Here is a 20,327-nt window from a genome sequence, read left to right on the forward strand (position 1 = left end):
ATTTCCGTTGTTAACGCGCAGGCGCAGAGGAGGAAGACGCGATCGATCCGACTCGAGCCCTCCTCATGACGCGGTAGCAGCAGACAGCTGGATAAGACCTCAGGTAGGTGGGCGGGAGGGGGACACACACTGAACAGCATCCTTTAATAGAGTGTTATTTTTAATATGACTTCGTGTTGTTTGTAGGGCTCCGAGGATGACCTCTGTTTCCTCTCCTCCTCCTGTTTTCCTGTCTTGTTTTGTTTTTGGGTTGTGATTGTTTTAGCCAGCATCACACAAGCAGCGCGCGAGCCTTGTTTGTCCGGACCGTCAGGGTGTAGGTTTCCTTTAAAGACAAACACCTGCCAGCGCCACTGGCTAAATTATAATTTTATTTTAGCATTTATTTGAAATAAATGTATAAAGTCAGTGCAGTGAATGAAAACACCCATTATGCTATTACATCACAGCTTCTGCATCACTGCATTTACGTGTGTCAACACACGAAGGGAGGAGTAGCTGTGCTAGCTAGACTCAAATGAGCATAATGCTTGGTTTCAGCACGTGATAGACGTATGAGGCAATAGTGTTTGTGTCTGTAGCATCCCGCACTGTGATTCTGTGGCCATGTTTTTATTTTTTTGCCCCAGTTTCCCCACAGACTTTTTGCCTCAGTCCGACTTGGAAAAATCAAGCAGTAACTAGCCTTCTGAGGGGCAAGGTTTTTTTTTTGTTATAGGCAATAAAATGACACGAAACTGCAGATCGCCAGTATCAGTTGTAGTGCAACTTTGTAGCTGTAGAGATTTACTATCAAAATGCAATGCAGTCGTTTGATATTCTCCTTCACTGCTACAGAGTCCTTAACAAATGCAAGATTACTACTGGCACCCAAAAAATAACCTGGGATAGTTGAGCCCAGGTTTATAATTAGGTCATAACTACTATCTCAGCCTCTTCTAAACCTGAGAATATAAAAAGTAATGTATTGTTGAATAAAAAATGAAATGCATATATTAAAAGCACCAAAAATCTACTCCCTAAGCCAGCTTCTTTGTTTTGAAGTAGTGCCCACTTTTAATAGAGACACACTGATACTGAATTTTTGCATTGTAATGCCCGTATTGACTTTTTGGGGGTAAAAAATATTCAATAATATAAACATGTAACTCATAAATCAGAAATTAAACTGGAAAAAGTAAAAGGTTATTCTTTATTAATCTTTATTAAATATTCTACATTATTTATATACTTGTGGCAGAACAGCATCATTCAATAAAATTGTCTGATTGCTATATCAGCCAGAAAATACAGTCTTGAAAAAGAACGTTTTCACTGGACTGTATGCACTCTAGTGAAAAACTAAGTACATGCTGTAATTCAGTAGGTTGTAGAACCACCTTAATGTATAACTGTGTCACTCTCTCACATTGCTGTGGAGGTTTTTTGGCTCAACAAATCAAATAAAAAACAAGCCGAAATCATCAGCCCACCACCAGACAGTTGGTAAAAAGTGTTTGTGCTCATTTTAAATTCGACACTCTGGTCTTGTCTGTCCAAAGGACATTGTCCCAGAAGTCTTGTGGGTTGTTCATGTGCAAGTTTGCAAACTAAAGCTATGCTGCCATGTTCTTTTTAGAGAGAAGAAAATTTCTCATGGCAAGCCTTCCAAAGCATTTTAGTCTTTTTCTAAGTGTACTGTCATTAAATTTACCATTTAAAATGCTTACTGAGCCCTGTAGAGTGTGAGATGTAGCTCTTGGGTATTTTGCCATTTCTCTAAGCATTGCATGGTCTGGCCTTGAGGTGAATACACATCTAAATGCTCCAGACCAGCAAGCTGCAAAAGTTAATCAAGTGCATTTGATAAGTCGCATCTGCCTGCTGCTTACCCTCATAATTCCTATGGAAGCAGTAGGTGTGTACTTCAGAGGACTGCATAGAGTCTGTCTGAGTTTGATTAAATAAGCACAATTACAGTATTTTATACTGACTTATATATCAGTTATGCATTATTTAAGCATGTGTTTGTTATTTTTATTATGAAATGGCACCTCGTGAATTAGTAATTCAGTCACCACTGAGTGGTTTCCTTTCCATTTGATTCCAAACCCCTTCTTGTCTCTACCAGTTTCTAGGTAAAAATGGCTGTGGAAAAGCGCTTGGCATTCTCTATTGTGCAGTTCCTACGAGATCAAACACATTGTGGTACTTTAAATTCTGATGAGCAGGAAAGCCTCGAAGGTAGGTCGACTCACTGCACTTATGCCTTAGAAAGTGTCTGTGCAAACACTGGGCACTCTGCCTTGTCTCATCCATTTCAGAGTTCTGAATCTGCACAAACTGTACATACATTATGTCCCTTTTCTTGATAGTAAGCTAAGGACTGTCAAGGTAGTAAGAAAACATGACCAAAATCAGGCTTTGATAAGCAGTGCAGTTGAAGAGAATTATTCAAATAACTTGCTCTGAGCGTACAGCCAAGTTCTGACTCAACATGATTGTCCAGTTAACTCGAAACTACTCTGTCATATGTTGGCTGATTCTCCACCACAGTTGCTATACAGTGCTTGGAGACCACCTTCAAGATCAGCTCCAGTGACTGTCATCTTGCAGTGCCACAGTCACTTAGAGAGATATTCCTCAATGCCCTGCTCAAGGTGGGTAGTGAACACTTTAAAGTACTGTAAAATACATAGTACAATTATGCCGACTTAATTACACCGCTGCTTTTTTGTGTCAAGTCAGAATGTCCTGTGTGTTTATTCACTGACTCTTTTATTTTTCATTTTCACAGAATGACAATCTAACCATACCAGAGAGCTCCCCATCTCCTGAAGACATCGAACGAGCAGAGCTGCTTAAGAATGAAGGTAATCTTGAAACACTTCACATCTGATTACATTAGGTTCATAAATAAATATGGTGAGCTTCTATATTAAATGTTTTGCATCAGCTCTGATGCGCTTCAGTGGACATGTATGCATTATCTTATTTTGTATTATTAGTACTTAATTTATAATTTCCTATTATCACTGTTTTGTTGATCATATTAAACATGGACAAAGTTTGAAATAATCCCTAAACTTCTACCTTTCTGTGTCTGCTCTTGCTTTCTTGTAAATTCATCCTCCACAGGGTTTGGAATGTTTTATTGAATTGTGCTGTCAAATTGTTGTGGGTGGGGACCACACTGATTACATTTATCATCACTGGAGGCATTATGATTAGTTTCAATTCTATTTGTCGAGATGTAAATGATTCTGTAGCAGTGCAAGTTCAGTTGATGTTTCTCAAGTGCATTTGAATCTAATTTTGTGTTATTTTCCTCATTATCTATCATATATACACTGTTAAGGTGATGGAGGCTCATATTAAAAAGGCCTCATTGAGCCAAAAGCTCAGGCTTCATCAGTGCAGTGGGATCCTATTCCTGGCTGTACATGCTGCCCGGAGACTGGAATGTGCTGTCTGGCCTCTGTTGGGTCATAGTGAGGGCTCCAGACACTGGTGGAGGCCTTCCTGCATGTTTCTGTGTCGACATGTTGGCGTCCACTGCCACTTTGTCTTTGCTGTTGGTTGCGGCGACTGGGGGTTTCTGGGCGGGTGTATGGGTGTTTGCTCTCTGATGATTTGGGTGGCCTTGATGGGAGTAGGCGTGTTCTGATGTTTCTGCTGTTTCTCTGTCCTTGCTTGAGTGTTTAGTTTCGGGGTTTTATTCTGGTGGTTGGATGTTGGAGAGGATTATGCATGTATGTTCACAAGTTTAAAAAAGGTGGAGGGTGGTGTTCAGATTTCTGAACCTGTAGCTGGTGGCACATGAAACATGTCAATTTGCTTTCACCTACAAGATTTAAAAACCTGCCAATGTTTTTCTAAAGCTCAAGAAAAGGAAAAAAAGACACATCTATCACCCTAAAGCTGAATTGTCATCCTATTTTTCCATAAGATTGACTGAACCAGTCATGAGCTTTATGTTAACTTTGTTGTTATAACTACACACTTTGTTTCTTTAGGAAACAATCACATGAAGGAGGAGAACTACAGGAGTGCAGTGGAGTGCTACACAAAGGCCATTGATCTGGATCTAAGAAATGCTGTGTACTACTGCAACAGGTATTTACTGAACTGATATTTTACGCTGTTACTTATCTGAACTTAATTTTGTCCCTTAATCATGATTTGCACATTTGTTTAATATAATAGCAGACAGTAGACAAACAAAGCAGAGCCAAATGTGATGTAATGCTTGAACTGTTCGAGAAAGTGCTTGCTGACCGATTCCCTCCCTTTTTCATTACCCACCTGAACACAAACATTACACAGCGCTCTGAATTTATTACTTGCAGGGCTGCAGCTCACAGTAAGCTGGGGAATTATACCGAAGCAACTAGTGACTGTGAGAGAGCCATCGGGATTGATCCGACCTACAGCAAAGCATACGGGAGGATGGGGTTGGGTCATTTACTATTAACAAGTCATTTTGAAATAAACTGCTCTCTCCATAATATTTTCCAAAAATGACTGCTCACTGTTTCCTCTGTGGTTTCAGGTTGGCATTGACAGCTATGAACAAGTATCCAGAGGCAATTACCTACTTCAAGAAAGCTTTGGTATTGGACCCCGAGAATGACACGTACAAATCCAACCTGAAAATCGCAGAGCAGAAGCAGAAAGAAGCAACCAGCCCTGTGAGTAGAAACAAGCCTCTTGCTTTTAATCCTCTCCACATGTGTAGCATAATGTAATTGGGATTAATGTTGATATTTTCTTATTGGACTGTCGTTTACACATCTCTGCCACAGATAGCAGCTGGACTGGGATTTGACATGGCTAGTTTAATCAACAACCCAGCCTTCATCAGCATGGTAAGAGCATGAGTTCTAACAGGCGCAGCTTCCATTCAGGAGCCTCAGGATTGGTTTTATTTTTTACTGGATTAGTCCCATGAGTGATAGTTAGCCTGTTAAACAACCGCAGTAATTGTCTAGTAGAAATGAGAGCCTGACAACCCGAGCTCATTAAATTATGACACACGGGAGCGTGCGTTTGGCCGAGAATGTTTTTTCCGAGCACGCCAGGATTTTATTGCAGCATCAAGGACAAGACACATCTAAATCCGATAGCTGTGTATGCGCATTCAGGCCCCACAGCGCTAGATGGTAGATTGTTCTTCTGACAAAATTGCCAGTGTGATAAAAAATAAATTGCCCTTTTATTATGTACGTGAGAAACACATCAAGAATTGCTGTTGATTTCTCTTTGCAGGCTGCCAGCGTGATGCAGAACCAGCAGGTACAACAGCTGTAAGTCGAACTTTATGCATTTACTTCAGCATTCAAGTGTAGTTTCAAAAGACGAGTCCCACCGTGAACTGACGAACTGTGTCACTGTGCTCAGCATGTCAGGAATGATGTCTAATGCAGTGGGAGGCCCTGCAGCAGGAGTAGGAGGGCTCTCAGACATTTCCAGCTTGATTGAAGCGTAAGTACACTGAATGAAAAATTAAAAGCATTGCTTAATTACACCATTATTTAGTTGAGCTAAATGACCTTTTTATATGTACTTTTTATACTGAAAGATGTGGCAGTTTCTTTGTAAAGTCTTTATATTGCATCTCGCTGTAGAGTAATGCGCTGTACAGTTCCCCAGATAAACCATATCAACTTGACACATTCAACAAACCGGATAAAATGTGTTTACTTGTCAGCTGTAGAGAGGATTTAAGGAGAACTTGTTACCTATGAGTGTTTTTTGTGTCAGCTACTGTAGCTACTGATATTGATCTGACTCTTGGCAAGGGACAGCTGGGCAGTAAATTCCCCAAATTGTACCGAGATTTATTTCAACCTTTCTGAAACAATACTTGCAGTTTTGACAATATTGGTTGTAATATTTTATCCCTGTTGCCTTGTCTGGATGTGCAAACCCACTCTGGGGTGTTAAAGTACCTGTTTGCAGATTCTGAATGATTGAAAGGATTTTAAAGCAGGGACAGAAGGCACAGCTGTTAGAGTTGCTACAATCTAACTGATGTGATATTTTCATGTTACAGAATCCTAAACAGACATCACTCATTAACTGGGAACTCGGCATCAAAAAGCTGCACTGCAGTACTGTGCAAAAGCCTCGAGCCACGCCTAATTTCTTTATATTTTGCTTCCAACGAGCCAGACTTTCTTTTAATTTTTAAATAGGTTTTGAGCAGTAGTTCTCCTAAAGGTCTTTGGCTGTGTTTTCACTCATTTTCTTTCCCGTCCTTGTACCTGACCACCTTCAAGCTACTTAACACTGACCTTCAAGCATAAAAAAGATTTGTAGCTCAAGAGGTAAACTAGTGTTGTGTCAACACTCAACAAATAACTTAGGAAAGATTGTTGCTAGCAGCCTGTCACAAAAACACAGAATTTGTTCCCACTTCTTTAGTTAAACATATGAAAGTTGGCAAACATAATACTATAGTACAATAGTATAATACCATTACTATATAGTGTTATAGGGCAGCACAGTGGTGCTGACTTAGTGTGCAATACACATATTGGTACAATATCATACATATTGTGAAGAGACATGACCAGGCAACAGGCATTATTTTTTTTAAGAACAGAACAATTCGTCGTGCTGTTCCTGTTCTCGTTGAAAAGAATTCAGCTAAGTTATCTTTCTCTCAGAGGACAACAGTTTGCCCAGCAGATCCAGCAGCAGAACCCAGAGCTCATTGAACAGCTGAGGAACCACATCCGGAGCCGTTCCTTTAGCGGCAGCGCCGAGGAGCACTCATGATCTAGTCAGGTATTTTCTTTTTAAAAAATGTTCTATTCATGTTCTATTTAGGTATTTATTTAATATTTCAAAATCAAACCTGTAGCTAACTAAAAAAACAAACTTGGATCATATTTGTTTTATTAACATTTAATGTTTTTATTTCAGCCTCATGATTTTTTTGTTTTTCCAAGGAAGGGCATCCATATGGCGCGATCACAATCTCTACACCCATTTCTTAAAGTCAGGCCCCCGGCATAGCTGGAATAAAGAGACAAGGATGGGGTTTTAGGCACTTTACTGTGACTAAAGGCTCTGGAGTGGAGATATGAGAGCCTGGAGATTGGACCATGAAGTGAAGCATCTCACACATTTAGGACAACACATGTAAACACTAACCATTAAAAAGAGCCACGAATGCATTCAGCCTACCGACAGAATACGAGTAACTATTTTCTTCAGAACTTCTTTCCGTCCTTCAGAGATCATGTTTTCTGTGTGCTGAAATGACCGCCCTCTTCATGTTGTGATTTTAGGGGTTCCTTCTGTCAAGTCATGATAAATGGAGGGTTTGAGAGGAATGTACTTTTACAGCATTGTGGAGAGCACTTCGGCTTTCCCTCATAATAATACACATCGGGTTTATATGATTTGTTTAGTCTTATTTTTGTAGACAGAATGCACTGTACTTGTTTATTGGGTGATGAACACCGTTCGTTCCTGAGACTCACATCAGTGGTTTTCAGTGAGTACTACTTAACTTAATTAAGACAACAGTCTAATTGTATACCAGTGTTTGCCGCCTGCATTATGTTGTTACAGCACTTTAGCTAAAATTAACATCCTAACTTTAAGCCTATTTAATTTCTGATTAACTACTTACAGCATATTCATATTGTTCATTTTGCATGCTGTTGAATCTGGTATTTGAGATCAGATGCTTTATGGAAACACAGGTATGCTAAGGCAGCACATTGTTTTGTCAAACCATATAAATAATAAATGTCTTGAAACGAAACTACTCACATGCGCCTTTATGTCTTTGAATTAATGTCATTATTATATGAAAAGAATCATTGTTTACTGTCAGTGAACCACTTTTTTATTACATGAAGGTAATTACACACATATTCATACTGTGCTATTTTTCAGTGCCTGAGCACTTTTCTTTACAAAACATTTACACACCCAACTTGTAACTCAGGGTTCTGCATCTTGCCCAAGGATACTTCAAGATCAAGTGTTTTGAACTTGATACTGATCGGGTCTGTGAAGTTAACAGAAGGGGGTTGTTAATGTGTTTCAGCTGCTTTGGTGTAAATGAAATTAACAAGTGCACTAGAGAGGCAACAGTGAGACAGTCCCCAAAATAGCAATGGTTCTACAGGTGCAGTTTTTCCACCTCATCTTTTGCCACTGTTTTTTCACTAGTTTTGCATTTTGCTAGGGTCAGTGTTATGACTGGTAGCATGAGGTGATACCTGGACCCTACAGGTAGTCAAACTTGTCCAGGATGCCACATCATCACGTGCCACTGCCAGAAAGATTGCTGTATGCTGCAAGAGCATGGAGGAGATTTCAGAAAACAGGCAGTTATTAGGAAAGCTGTACAGGGCTGTAAAAGGTCCTTAACCCATCAGCAGAAATAGTATCCGCTCCTTTGTGTGAGGAGGAACAGGATGAGTACGGCTATACCCTTGGGCTCATTTTCCACACTATGTGCTTTTTGGTGTTTACATGTTTTCTTCTCTGCAGTAATTTTTCTTTTACTTTAGTTGTGTGACCAAAAATGCTCTCCACCATCACAATTCATGCAAAAGCCAGTGTTTTGCAGAACCTTGTGCTATTGACATAAGCAGCTGAGTCGTGTTCACGTTGATACAGAACAGACTTTGATACAGTGGCCGTTCAGTGTCAGTGAAATCACGTCAGGCAAGGAAATTAAAGATGAGGACACACTTCAAATCAGCTGTTATTCTGCCCAAAGACCATACCAGATTGATCTGCTTCACATAATTTCAAATTAAGTTTTCCTTTTGAGCTCAATAAACTGTTCACTGACAAAGAACTTTAGTTTTTGCAAACAAATACAAGATTTTGGATGAACCACCACTTTTCAAGTTATCCATAGTCATAAAGACCAGAACATCAAGACCCAGACACAGTCACAAGTTTAATAGTCTTTATTAGGAACATGAGAACTTCAACTAGAATTTGGAGTTGGTAAGCAAGAGTAGGATTATTTACAGGGGCCACTCTGAGGACTCTTTGGTAAAGGAGACCCCACAGTGAGTGAGACCTGGAACAGGAAAGTATAGTGATCAAAAAAATGAAGGGAACTTTTTAATCAGAGTACAGCATCGAGTCAGTTGAACTTGTGGGATACTGATGTGATCAGTTAAGTAAGAGAGGCGGTTGTTAATAAGTTTCAGCCGCTTTGGTGTTAAATACAGTAACAGTAGCAGAACTAGAGGGGCAAAAATGAGACACCCCCCAAAACAGGAATGTTTTTTCTTCTTCATCTTTTCTGTTTTATTTATTTTTTTTACTAGTTTTGCATTTTGTTAGGATCAGTGTCATCACTGGTAGCATGAGGGGATACCTGGACCCTACAGGTAGTCCAACTTCTCCAGGATGCCACATGAGTGTGTGCCACTGCCAGAAAGTTTGCTGTGTGTCTCCCAGCACAGTCCCAAGACCATGGAGATTCCAGGAAACAGGTTGTTACTAGGAGAGCTTGACAGGGCCAGAGAAGGTCTTGATCTCATCAGCAGGATCGGTTTTTGCTCCTTTGTGCAAGGAGGAACAGAGTGAGTTCTGCTATAGCCCTACAAAATCACCTCCAGCAGGACATTGGTGTAAATGTCTGACCAAACAATCAGAAGCAGACTTCATGAGAGTGGCCCGAGAGTCCAACATCCTCTACTACCTGTGTATGTATGTGTATTTTTTATATTTATATATGAATTGTACAAGATCAATGGGACCCTAAGAGCCTTCATCAGGAACTCAATGGGGATGTGGCGTACAACACTAGAGGCCAACTCCAAGCCCATAGCACAAGTCACCATCAAGTGCGGGATCTACCAAGGAGATGCTCTGTCCCCACTGCTGTTCTGCATAGGCCTGAACCCCCTCAGTGAGATCATTAACAAGGCTGGCTACGGATACCGACTACGGAACGGAGCAGTTGTCAGCCACCTCCTGTACATGGATGACATCAAGCTGTATGCCAAGAGTGAACGAGACATCGATTCACTGATCCACACTACCAGGCTATACAGCAATGACATTGGAATGTCGTTCGGACTGGAGAAGTGTAGTCGGATGGTAACAAAGAGAGGGAAGGTAGTCAGAACTGAGGGGATTGAACTACCAGAAGGCAACATTGCAGACATAGAGGACAGTTACAAGTACCTGGGGATCCAGCAGGCGAATGGGAACCATGAAGAGGCCGCTAGAAAAGCTGCAACCACCAAGTACCTGCAGAGGGTCAGGCAAGTCCTGAGGAGTCAGCTGAATGGTAAGAACAAGATCCGGGCCATCAACACGTACGCCCTGCCCGTGATCAGGTACCCTGCTGGGGTAATAGGCTGGCCAAAGGAGGAGATAGAAGCCACTGACCAGGGCCGTGCAGAGAGGTTTAAAGGGGCGGGTGCTCAAAGTTAAAAAGGGGCACATTGAACCAGACTGAATAACAACAACACACATTCATCAAGAATCTAATATGGGCAACAAGGCAAAGCAAACGTCACCGATGTTTTACCTGATGGGTACATGGTAAATGGCCTGCATTTGTATAGCGCTTTTCTAGTCCTTAAGGACCCCAAAGCGCTTTACACTACATTCAGTCATTCACCCATTCACACAAGCTACATTGTAGCCACAGCCACCCTGGGGCGCACTGACAGAGGCGAGGCTGCCGGACACTGGCGCCACCGGGCCCTCTGACCACCAGTAGGCAAACATGGGGTTAGTATCTTGCCCAAGGATATTTGGCATGCAGCAGAGATCGAACCACCGACCTTCTGATTAGTGGTTGACCTGCTCTGCCACCTGAGCTACAGCCACAGTACAATGTTGCTGTTGAGGGGTTTCTGCTGCTCCTGCTGCTGATAGTGCTGGAGGGCAGGGCTGTGTTGATCTGAGACTGTAGACATTAAAAAGTCCATAGGAGAGATGGTAGCTGATTAAACAAGTATCATGAGATAATAACAAAATGCAAAGATTAGTGACAGCGCTTGGATGTCTTGCCTGTGAATCACTCTTTGCTTCTCTTCTTCCTTCCATCCCATCATTTCATATATCACTCTCCACTTGCTGTCCATCTGAGAACAAGGCACAACTTGCTATTGCAATAAACTATAATTTAATTATCCACACCTAACAACTCTTGGACTTAATCTAAATGATGACAGAAAAATGTTATAGCCCTGCCTTTAGTAGCCTCACACAGCTCCTGCTGTTTCCAAAAACTCATTGATCAAGTCAGTACATGTCTGTGCCTTTGTAAGAGTTTTAATAACAAAAGCCAACACAGATGCCATGAAGCACCTTTTTAAAAGCAATATTAAATCAAAGATGACAGATTTATTAACATTTATGCACATTTACATCATTATTTTCAAAGAAAGTGATTTATATTATTCACAATTAATTGTAAAATACAATATTCTTCCATTAAGTTGCAAAAAACATAGTGTCATGTGCAGAATGCCGCAGTTGGTCCATTCATATGTAAAATGCAAAAAAACAAAAACAAAAAAGGGTAAAGAAAACTCCTAGCACTCGTTGCTCGTAAACGGGCAGACCACACACACTTGTGCAATGTCGTCGTATTCGTACGTCCTCTTCAGAAATGTATCTGTGAGCCTCAAACCAGAAATGCTCTGAAACAAAGAGGCAAACACACGAGTAAGTCGGTAAAGAGCACTTTGATCTGAGCACACGGTCAATTGTAAAGTCTGGATCGTACCTGCAGACCCTGGACGGAAGACAGGACTGTGAGGGGCAGTGAGAGGAAGGCGCCAGGACTAAGTTTCCCCAGCTGTCGCCCTGATATACCACACCAATGGATAGAACTAGTATTACACATCTCTAGCACCAGGTCCATAGTTCTTTCACTGCAATATCAGAAAAGCAGAGAAAAGCTGGTTATTATGGGCTAATTCAACCCCTCAGTGAACTGAATAATACTAAGGGTTGTATTATGAGGGCGATTTCATTTTTCAGGGGTTTCTACCTGCAGTTGGTGATTTTACAGATGATGTCAAAAGGTTCTTCAAGGTTGACAGTGTCAGGAATCAGGTCTAAAGACAGCCGAATATCTCCATACCCTGGAGCCTGGAGGACACGTGGGGATTAAACTGTATTTTCGTTCATAAGAGGATACAGTAAGTGAAATGAGCGCCTCTGTTCTAGCAGTAGGCTAACAGATCAAGATACCATTCTTTGCAGCTGACTGGTCTGTAGCCTCCCTCTTTCTCCAAGATTGGTCTTCCATACAATGTCCAGCTTGCCTATGACCGTCACTCCCTTGATGATGCCGGCCTTCTCTGCGTACTCCGGCTTTGGCTTCAGGCAGTACAAATACTGCCGTGTGTCCATAGGCTGCAGGTAGGACATTTTCCCAAATGTGGACTCTCTGCAGAGGAAAAGTTACAGCTGAGTATTGAGTGTAAAATGTTATCAAAAATAAGGACACATGTGTGTTTGTTTTACCCTTTGTCTGCTTGTGTGACCGTGTTGAGCTCTGTAACGTTGTACATCATGGATGGCTCTAAAGACACTTTCTCCATGAACATTGGCGAGGTGGTAATGTTCTGAATCTGCGCTTCCAGGAACACTTCATCTGTCTGAGCGCAGAAGCACAGCGTCACACTAACAGGCTATTTGATGTTAGCCTTTATAACAAGCTACATAATCTCCAAGGTGAACTGAGCAACATGTCAGGTATTAACAGCTGGGTTAGGGCTTTTGCCAATGTGCCAGCTTCAAAAGGATGAGCTCATATTTTAAAGTTTGTCTTAAAACGATATTCACATGCTCACAGAGGCTGTTAGAGTTTCTCGTGGTTATTTCCCCAAGGGAAGTGGGTAAAACCTCCTGATCCAGCAAGCACACTTGCCTCATTGGTTCTCACAGCACGCGCTACTTCTTTACTGGGGAGCACATCTGTGACCCGTTGTTGTCACAAATGTGCTCTGAGACTTTGAGGAATGATACTAAAAATATAACTTCTGACGCCATGTAAAAAGAAAAGACAGACCACAGATGCTGCGAGTGCTGCTCTCGAAAGCAATTAATGTTCGACTCACTGAAAATGACAGAGAGCAATCAGATTTTTCTGTTTTCTTCTAGGAAACGTATGGAAGTTTCTCACAGCCAGCATGGACACCACAGATCACAGGAAGCTGTAACTCTTACAGACATCTGAGAGGTGTTTTAAGACAGACTTAAATGTGAACCTTAAATTTCTTTGGTCATATAGGAGTTATACATTGAATGTCAATGAGAAGACTGGCATTAAAAGAAAAACTTTAACTGAATCCTATTAAGTTTGCTCAGTGTACCTTTGAGGACATATTAGTACAATTGTTGGTCGGCAGGTGCACAGTACGGGCTGCACAGTGAAACATTAGTTTATCAAACATCAAGCAGTTTGGCTTATGAAAGTATGTTTAGAAATGTTTGACTTTATTTGTTCAGTACTGTCAAGACAGGAAATGTGGAGCAAGGTAACGCCAGGCAGTAAATGTCTGGCTCTACCAGTTTAGATCTTATGGTGTACAACTATACTTCTGGGGCCACTGAGCGTCCCTAGTTATGGGTTCTTAGAAAGCTTAAACTAGAACCAAAAAATAGAAAAATAAAACTTTTGCAAGTGTACACCGATTTTATAAATATATAAAATTGGTCAGCTCAAAAATGAAACCATTTGGAAAGGTTAAAAGTATTGGTATTGTGTAGTAACAGGCCAAATTCAATACTGCTACTCAGTCGCTCAGCAGTAAGTAAAACAATAAGTTTATTAATATTCGAGAGCAATCATTACCGGTTAAGAGTACAGTTATTTCCTTGTGCAGAGGCATAATAAATGCATCTCAAACGTAGAATCAGAGTATTTTCTTAATCCCTGAGAAAGTTAGGTTGTCACATAGAAAGAATTTAGATGCCTGAAATGTGGAGAATGTTCTGCTTTCCTATTTTAATTAGGAAGCTACTTGATGTTCTGGTTGAGCAACACTCAGATGTCTTTACAACAGTAAACTTGTCTGTGCAGCCACAACTGTAAAGTGAGAAACAAAAAGAAGGAAGCGTGGATAAGTTTGTGCCTGTTATTCATAAGTGACTTGATCATTCTGAGTGAAGTTAGTGTGAAATCAGCCAAACCTCACATTTTAGTGCTTATAGTGAAAGACTTCTGTCATTGTTGGCTGTTTAACTATTAAGAGCATAATTGTAGTGATACAAAAGTTAAAGTGGACCTATTAAATTGCTTTTTGTAGCTCAATATTTTATTCTCAGACTGCACTAGGGCAGCGTTTCGTGATTCACAGCACAAATTAAGTAACTTTGTTCTGATTGGCTGACCCTTGCAAACAGAAGGTTGGAGAGCAGGTGGGTGGGGCTTCCGCGCTTATAGTCTGAGCTGTTTGATTAGATGGCCACATTAGGGATGTCCACTCTCTATGACAAAGGAAAAAAACCTGTGTGAAACTGAAGCAGGTTAAAGCCTGTGATCTTTGCACACTGGCAGCCCTGAAAGGTCAAATGGAGTGCAACTTAAGGAAACACCAGCTAACAGAAAAACACTGTAAAGTAACGTGCGCTTTAATCACATGATTCATATCATAGTGTAGATACATGCTTGCTATTAGCCGTTTACCGTTGTGTGTGCTTTTGCAGAGGTTTTTTGTTGGTGTTTAACAGGAACAGCATATGAAAAGAGTAATAGGTCCACTTTAATAACGAGCAGCGCTGAACTTGCGCTACTACATAATCATTCACATATAGACGAATAGATACGAGATTAATCATAGCACCTTCTGTGATGCTAACCGCAATCAATGCCGTACCCACTCACAACAATGTGACACCACAAACACCGGGCAGGATCAGTTTGAAAGAAGAGGAAACAAAGAGAGGGCAAAAGAAAAAGAATGGAAGTTTATGTCAAGGGGTAACAAACAACTGAGTCACTGAAGATCTTTTCTATATTCAGACTTTCTTCCATTCTTTTACTTTGCACCTTTGTATGAGCTCAGAAAGAAAGAGTGTCCATCGCCAGAAATGATTAGTAGAAGCTAATGTTCAGTGATGATAACAGAAGAAACAGTTACCACAGAACTGAGGTCGCTCTAATGGAGAAAATAAAATACAAGACACAGTAAACAAATGGAGTTACATGCCAATGTTGATGACAAAGAATATTTGCAATACACGAAGCTACTGATATGAAAATGAGTATTAAAAAAAAAATTTAAAAAGGGGGGGGAGCTTAATGCCTTTATCCAGGAAAACCACTTATCTCCAGGATCATTTATTCACCTGGAGGCACACAGGTTTTCATGGAGGCCTAACTAATGCTAACTGCCTCTATTGTAAATGTTCCTGACTATAAAATGAAATAAGAGCTTCGCAATGCTGCTTGAGAAGAGCTAATTTACCTCTGCGTTGTAGAACTTCGTCTTCACATCCAGCGGCTTCAAAACCTGATTAAAAATAGATTGCAAGCTGAACACTGAAGTTTTCTCATAAGATACCGCCATCGAGCTGAAAATAATATTTCCATGCAGCACTGTTTAGTCCAACTGGAGTTTTACTGAAAGTGGGAATCAGAGTGACAGAAATTCATCTAAAGGAAAGGCAGCAAGGCTACAGCTGGTTATTGAACTGAGGGCAGAAGATTGCCTGACACCAAACCCACACAGAGGAAGGCAATCTGTTGTAGCTCTGTGGCATTTCTCCACTCATCTCTAAGCTTACTCGTGACTTTACAACCATCTCCTAATTAGAACACTGAGCCATAACTTACCTGGAACTTGAAGAACTTCCTAAAATAGAGCTTCTCCCCTTGCTGGGTGGTGTAACTGACTGCACAAACTAAGCTGGAAATGTGAAAACAGCAACAAACAAACAGGATTATTATTATTATTATTATTATTTTTTTATTACTGGTGAGTTGGGAAAACATTTCGGGAGTGGGAACACTCACATGTGTGTCCCAATTTCTTTGACTTCGTGGTGAATGACATCATCGATGCAGCATTCGGGTTTGAGCTCTGCGACTGCCGAGTTCGATGCGGAGAGATTCAGCCTCTGCGAGCTCGTCTGTAGATCAGCCTACATAGGGAACCACATCGTGATTACGTGCGAATGGAAGACAAAGCGCACAATCTGAACTGAGCAGGTATTCCTTCTTTACAGTACCTTCACCAGAATGTCTTTAACAACTTGGCTGCTGTCATTATGCACGCTTATGTAACTGGAGAAGGTCTCGCCGAGGAATATATTTCTGTATGATGTGAAGACAAGAATTCGTTTTTTTTTTTTTTTAAAAGCACTTGCTGCTGTTTTTAACTTTAAAGAGTTACAGCTGATTGGTGTTTTACCCAAAGTTCTGTGGTAATGTGAGCATCTCTCCCAGCATTAAGGTCTCTGCGCCTTTGATGGTGGAGGGATCCTGCCTCATAAGCTGACCAAACAAGTCCCCTGTGGAGACAAAAACATGGGTAGGTAGGTGTCATGGATATGTATAATGTAGAAATCTGTTCACTATTTTTATTACATATTATATCAGTAATGAACTGACTAAATATTAACTGATAACTTATGGCAATGGTGTGGGATTAAATAAGTGTGTACTTCTTCCCACTCCCTTTCAACATGTAAATGAATCAGAACGGTAGCTATATTGAAATGTATTGACTTTTGTATAGTATTTTTTCTCTCTCTCTTATTTTCTTTACTAAATGTAACTGTATATCGTTTCCATGTTTGAAATAAATTAACAACAACAACAACAACAACAACAACTTTAATGTGTCTACCTCTGTTTTATAGCATTTGGACAAGCTTGATAACATGAAAATATTAACTTTTTTTTTCTTGCCCAACAAGGACTCTATTGCAGACACAGTATCTTGTTTTCGTTTGTAAGCTGACTTGAGTGGGATTTCCTGGTGCAACCACAGAGGATGTTTAAATGAGTGTAAAAAAAAAATTGAGGAAGCTGCCTGACCAAGTTTGGCCTCAATACTTGTGTTATTTCCTGTAGTGGAGTGCAATGCTGACGTGGACCTCTGAAAAACAACAGCATTAAAAAAAATAAAACATCAGCAACAAAAAAACCCCACTTATCATTCAGCTTCACAATGCTTGACTGTGAGCTTCTCGAACACGATCATGAATTTACAGAGGTTGGGAAAAAAATCTCTCAGATTGTTGTATATGCATGTAAAAAGGTGGAGATTTAATGAACAAGAAGCTTTTAAGCGTTCAAACAGATTTCTCCTTGAATTAACTTTTCCATTTTACACAATGCAAACAAAAGCATTAGACTACCAATTTAAAAACAAAAACAACCCACAGGCAAGGGATTATACCATGGACACAAGGCTGTTGTTTTACTGTTCTTGTCTTATTTGATCTTCTGCGTCCTGATAAACATGAGTATGAGACCTCTGACTAATAAACTGTAATTACTATGAGTGGTGGTACAGTGGCTCAGCCATTGTGGTTTCCTCCTACTATCCCACGTCCTGCACTGGATTGATTAACATCAACTGAGCTAATTGGATTCCCTGATAATATCATGATGCTCAGTCTCACAGACCTGACCCCTGTTGTTCTCGTTTGCTACAGCTCTGCTAAAGAATATGGAGTGAAATTCATTTCAGGCTCGGTGGGTGGAACTCTGTCTGCAAGTTTAAACAGGCTCACCTGGCAGATCTCGATCCTCGCACGTCACCGGCAGGTTTGTGAAGAGAGTGGGCTTCGTTAAGCGCATCACTGTAAAGTAAAGTGACACTGGTTAGCAGCCAATTAGTGACCAAGCTGATATTTTCACATGGATTCAGGAGCCTGCATTCAAGAATGAATGCTTACCAGTTACTGAAATCACTCACAACAGGGGTGTATCTAAAGATTATTTCAACAAAGAATCTGCTGACAAAGAGAAGTTCTGAGTGGGAAAGTGGTGGTCTGACATTAAAATTAAAACGCACAAATTATACAGGTTTTGTGTGAAGGACAACTATATGTTACCTTATCTGAATGCAACTTTTACAACTCCCTCTCTAGGTAAATGCAGTAAGCCTAAAGTTCCAGAAGTTTGTTTAATAGTCTCAAAACTGTTGTAAGATGCATTTCTTACACGCTGTTCACTGATAAAAAATTGTAACTGCCTAACAGATAAAATGTTCTGCAGTCCTCACACAAATGTCAAAGCCCAGGTCCATGAAGTGCTCTAAAAACAGGGAATAAAATCTTCCCTTCGCTACTGCATAAAACCTGTAGCTGTAGTAGCTAATACTTGAGTAATACCGTTAGTATTCTGACTGCTGCACAGTTTGCAGGATATCACTTATGCTCAGAATTTCTTTTTGCGGGTGGTGAGCTGAAAGCTAACAAAAAGAAACAGGAAAATGAACACTTTAACTTCCCAGAGTTCTTTCTTTGAGTCCGATTCAGATTCAGATTAGAGGAAGTAGAAGCAAAAAAAAATGTTACCTCGAGAAAAAAAGTCCAACCCAAGCAAACAAACAAAAAACGAATTAGTGCAATAAATAAATTAGCTGCAACAACTAAGAGCACAAGAGAGAGTTAGCTTACACTATGACACAGTTCCTTAAGCTACACTTTGCTAAACAGGGTCTTTAATATATGTTTTAAGCGCCCCAAACGAAAAGAAAAGTCTTTAAAGTCGCACCACTGGCCATCAGCCTTGTTTACACCTTCACAAAAGTAAATGCATGATATTGCATTAGCTAGCGCCACTAGCAACTTGAAGCAGCAGCAAATGACAACAGCGCGATACACTGACACATCTAACCATGAAGACAACCTCTGTAGTCACAACATATATGTTAACAGTAAAATACCTTTTAATGCGAGCAGGTGCTCCTGTTTCGCCTGATTTACATCCATTTTGACAGTGAAAACAGCCTAATCAGGGTGATATTAGCCACTCTGCTAGCTGCTTATGTGACAGGCAGTTTCTTCTTCGTCATGTCATTTAGGGACAGGATGGACACCCCTGACATGTTATACTGCCTCCAATAGTGCGAGATGGGCGTTACAACAACAGAGAATCTTTTCTTTTCGTCACCGTTGATAAGTTGTACTTTAGACAATTTAATTTATATTACCATATGTTTTATTCCTAATCCAAACCGCGAATAAATAGATAAAACGTGATATTAATGATAAACGTCACTGACATCTAGCGGTGAGAAGAGGCATTACATTCGGCCATAACCTCTGCTGTGTTGAAATAGCAATAGAAATTTGTTAGTTTTGCTTCCACGGGCACGGCTTGTAAGCAGCACCAGTGTTTTCATCTGCATGCAGCAAACGGAGAAGCTGAGCTACAGAAAAGCTACAAATTTGTCAGCATTCTGATTTATAGAGCAACAATTCCAGTGTCAAATAAGATGATATGAGATTTAGTCAGTTTTCCTCTTAAAAAAAGAAGGCACTGTGCTGTCATCAAGTGAATGCATGAGCATTTACTGCGCAGTTTCTCACTGATAATGGTTATGTAGCATATATACATCGATCAGGCATAACATCGTGACCACAGACAGAAGTGAATGACACTGATGATCTCTTGATCATGGCACCTGTTAGTTTGTGGGATATATTGTGGAACAAGTGGATATTTTGTTCTCACAGTTGATGAGATAGAAGCAGGAAAAATGAGCAAGCATAAGGATTTGACAAGGTGAATACTGGCACCATGATCCCCTGTGTTAGAGGAATGCTTTGGAGAATGTTCTGCTGGGAAACCTTGGGTCCTGCCATCCATGTGGATGTTACTTTGACAAGTTCCACCTACCTAAGCCTTGCTGAAGACTATGTACACCCTTTCATTAATTACGGTATTCCCTGATGGCTGTGCCCTCTGTCAGCAGCATACAGTGCCTTGCCACGAAGCAAAAATGAATGGTTTGAGGAGCACAACAATGAGTTTGAGGTGTTGACTGGGCCTCCAAATTCCTCAGATCTCAGTCCAATTGAGCATCTGTGGGATGCTCTGGGCAAACAAGTCTGATCCCTGGAAGCCCCACCTCTTAAAGGATGTGCTGCTAACATCTTGGTGCCAGATAGCATAAAGGGGGCCAACACAATATTAGGCCTGTGGTCATAATGTTATCCCTGATCGGTGTATATATAGAGTTTATGTCCTGTGGAGTTCCTATGGACACAAGATAACATGAATGACTAAGCGCAAGGGTGAACAATTTGAATAAAGTTTCCTTGTATATTGCCTCCACTTATTTAGAATAGATCAAAACATGCCAGCATCCTTTCACTTTGTAAATCTTCACATGCACAATAATACTCCCCATTGTTATCAAACT

The 20,327-nt window shown here is 40.6% G+C and overlaps 2 protein-coding genes across 5 annotated transcripts; one reads left to right on the forward strand and one right to left on the reverse strand.

The window, feature by feature from the left end:
* Window positions 1–24: 24 nt before the first annotated feature.
* On the forward strand, window positions 25–7,753 carry sgtb (small glutamine rich tetratricopeptide repeat co-chaperone beta). 3 transcript variants are annotated; one of them, XM_080862556.1, is made up of 12 exons: window positions 25–103; window positions 2,111–2,223; window positions 2,536–2,639; window positions 2,777–2,852; window positions 3,996–4,095; window positions 4,329–4,433; window positions 4,532–4,670; window positions 4,785–4,847; window positions 5,248–5,285; window positions 5,380–5,463; window positions 6,651–6,771; window positions 6,910–7,753. In XM_080862556.1, the coding sequence occupies exons 2-11, from the start codon at window positions 2,124–2,126 to the stop codon at window positions 6,760–6,762; spliced, it is 921 nt and encodes a 306-aa protein (XP_080718682.1). In that variant the 5' UTR covers window positions 25–103; window positions 2,111–2,123; the 3' UTR covers window positions 6,763–6,771; window positions 6,910–7,753. The 3 variants fall into 3 exon arrangements, with proteins under 3 accessions (XP_080718682.1, XP_080718681.1, XP_080718683.1); XM_080862555.1 differs by having other exon boundaries at window positions 6,936–7,753; XM_080862557.1 differs by lacking the exon at window positions 25–103 and adding an exon at window positions 144–316 and having other exon boundaries at window positions 6,936–7,753.
* Window positions 7,754–11,326: 3,573 nt separating this feature from the next.
* Window positions 11,327–18,976, reverse strand: trappc13 (trafficking protein particle complex subunit 13). 2 transcript variants are annotated; one of them, XM_080875920.1, is made up of 13 exons: window positions 18,846–18,976; window positions 17,686–17,754; window positions 16,356–16,455; window positions 16,174–16,258; window positions 15,959–16,086; window positions 15,779–15,851; window positions 15,411–15,455; window positions 15,084–15,101; window positions 12,463–12,596; window positions 12,187–12,385; window positions 11,984–12,084; window positions 11,717–11,864; window positions 11,327–11,630 (listed from the first exon to the last, which is right to left on the reverse strand). In XM_080875920.1, the coding sequence occupies exons 1-13, from the start codon at window positions 18,889–18,891 to the stop codon at window positions 11,523–11,525; spliced, it is 1,254 nt and encodes a 417-aa protein (XP_080732046.1). In that variant the 5' UTR covers window positions 18,892–18,976; the 3' UTR covers window positions 11,327–11,522. The 2 variants fall into 2 exon arrangements, with proteins under 2 accessions (XP_080732046.1, XP_080732047.1); XM_080875921.1 differs by lacking the exon at window positions 15,084–15,101.
* Between the last annotated feature and the right edge of the window lie 1,351 nt (window positions 18,977–20,327).

The sequence above is a fragment of the Rhamphochromis sp. 'chilingali' genome (assembly GCF_963969265.1).
Source record: "Rhamphochromis sp. 'chilingali' genome assembly, chromosome: 2".
NCBI lineage: Eukaryota > Metazoa > Chordata > Actinopteri > Cichliformes > Cichlidae > Rhamphochromis > Rhamphochromis sp. 'chilingali'.

Bases quoted from the DNA above. Each gene is read 5' to 3' on its own strand.
- sgtb (XM_080862556.1), top strand. From the start codon at position 2,124: ATGGCTGTGGAAAAGCGCTTGGCATTCTCTATTGTGCAGTTCCTACGA. The intron at 4,671-4,784 runs GTGAGTAGAAAC...TCTCTGCCACAG, and splicing joins AGAAAGAAGCAACCAGCCCT to ATAGCAGCTGGACTGGGATT. The intron at 5,286-5,379 runs GTAAGTCGAACT...CACTGTGCTCAG, and splicing joins AACCAGCAGGTACAACAGCT to CATGTCAGGAATGATGTCTA.
- trappc13 (XM_080875920.1), bottom strand. From the start codon at position 18,891: ATGGATGTAAATCAGGCGAAACAGGAGCACCTGCTCGCATTAAAAG. The intron at 16,087-16,173 runs GTACTGTAAAGA...TTCCCTATGTAG, and splicing joins TTAAAGACATTCTGGTGAAG to GCTGATCTACAGACGAGCTC. The intron at 11,631-11,716 runs GTACGATCCAGA...TCTTTGTTTCAG, and splicing joins CTTCCGTCCAGGGTCTGCAG to AGCATTTCTGGTTTGAGGCT.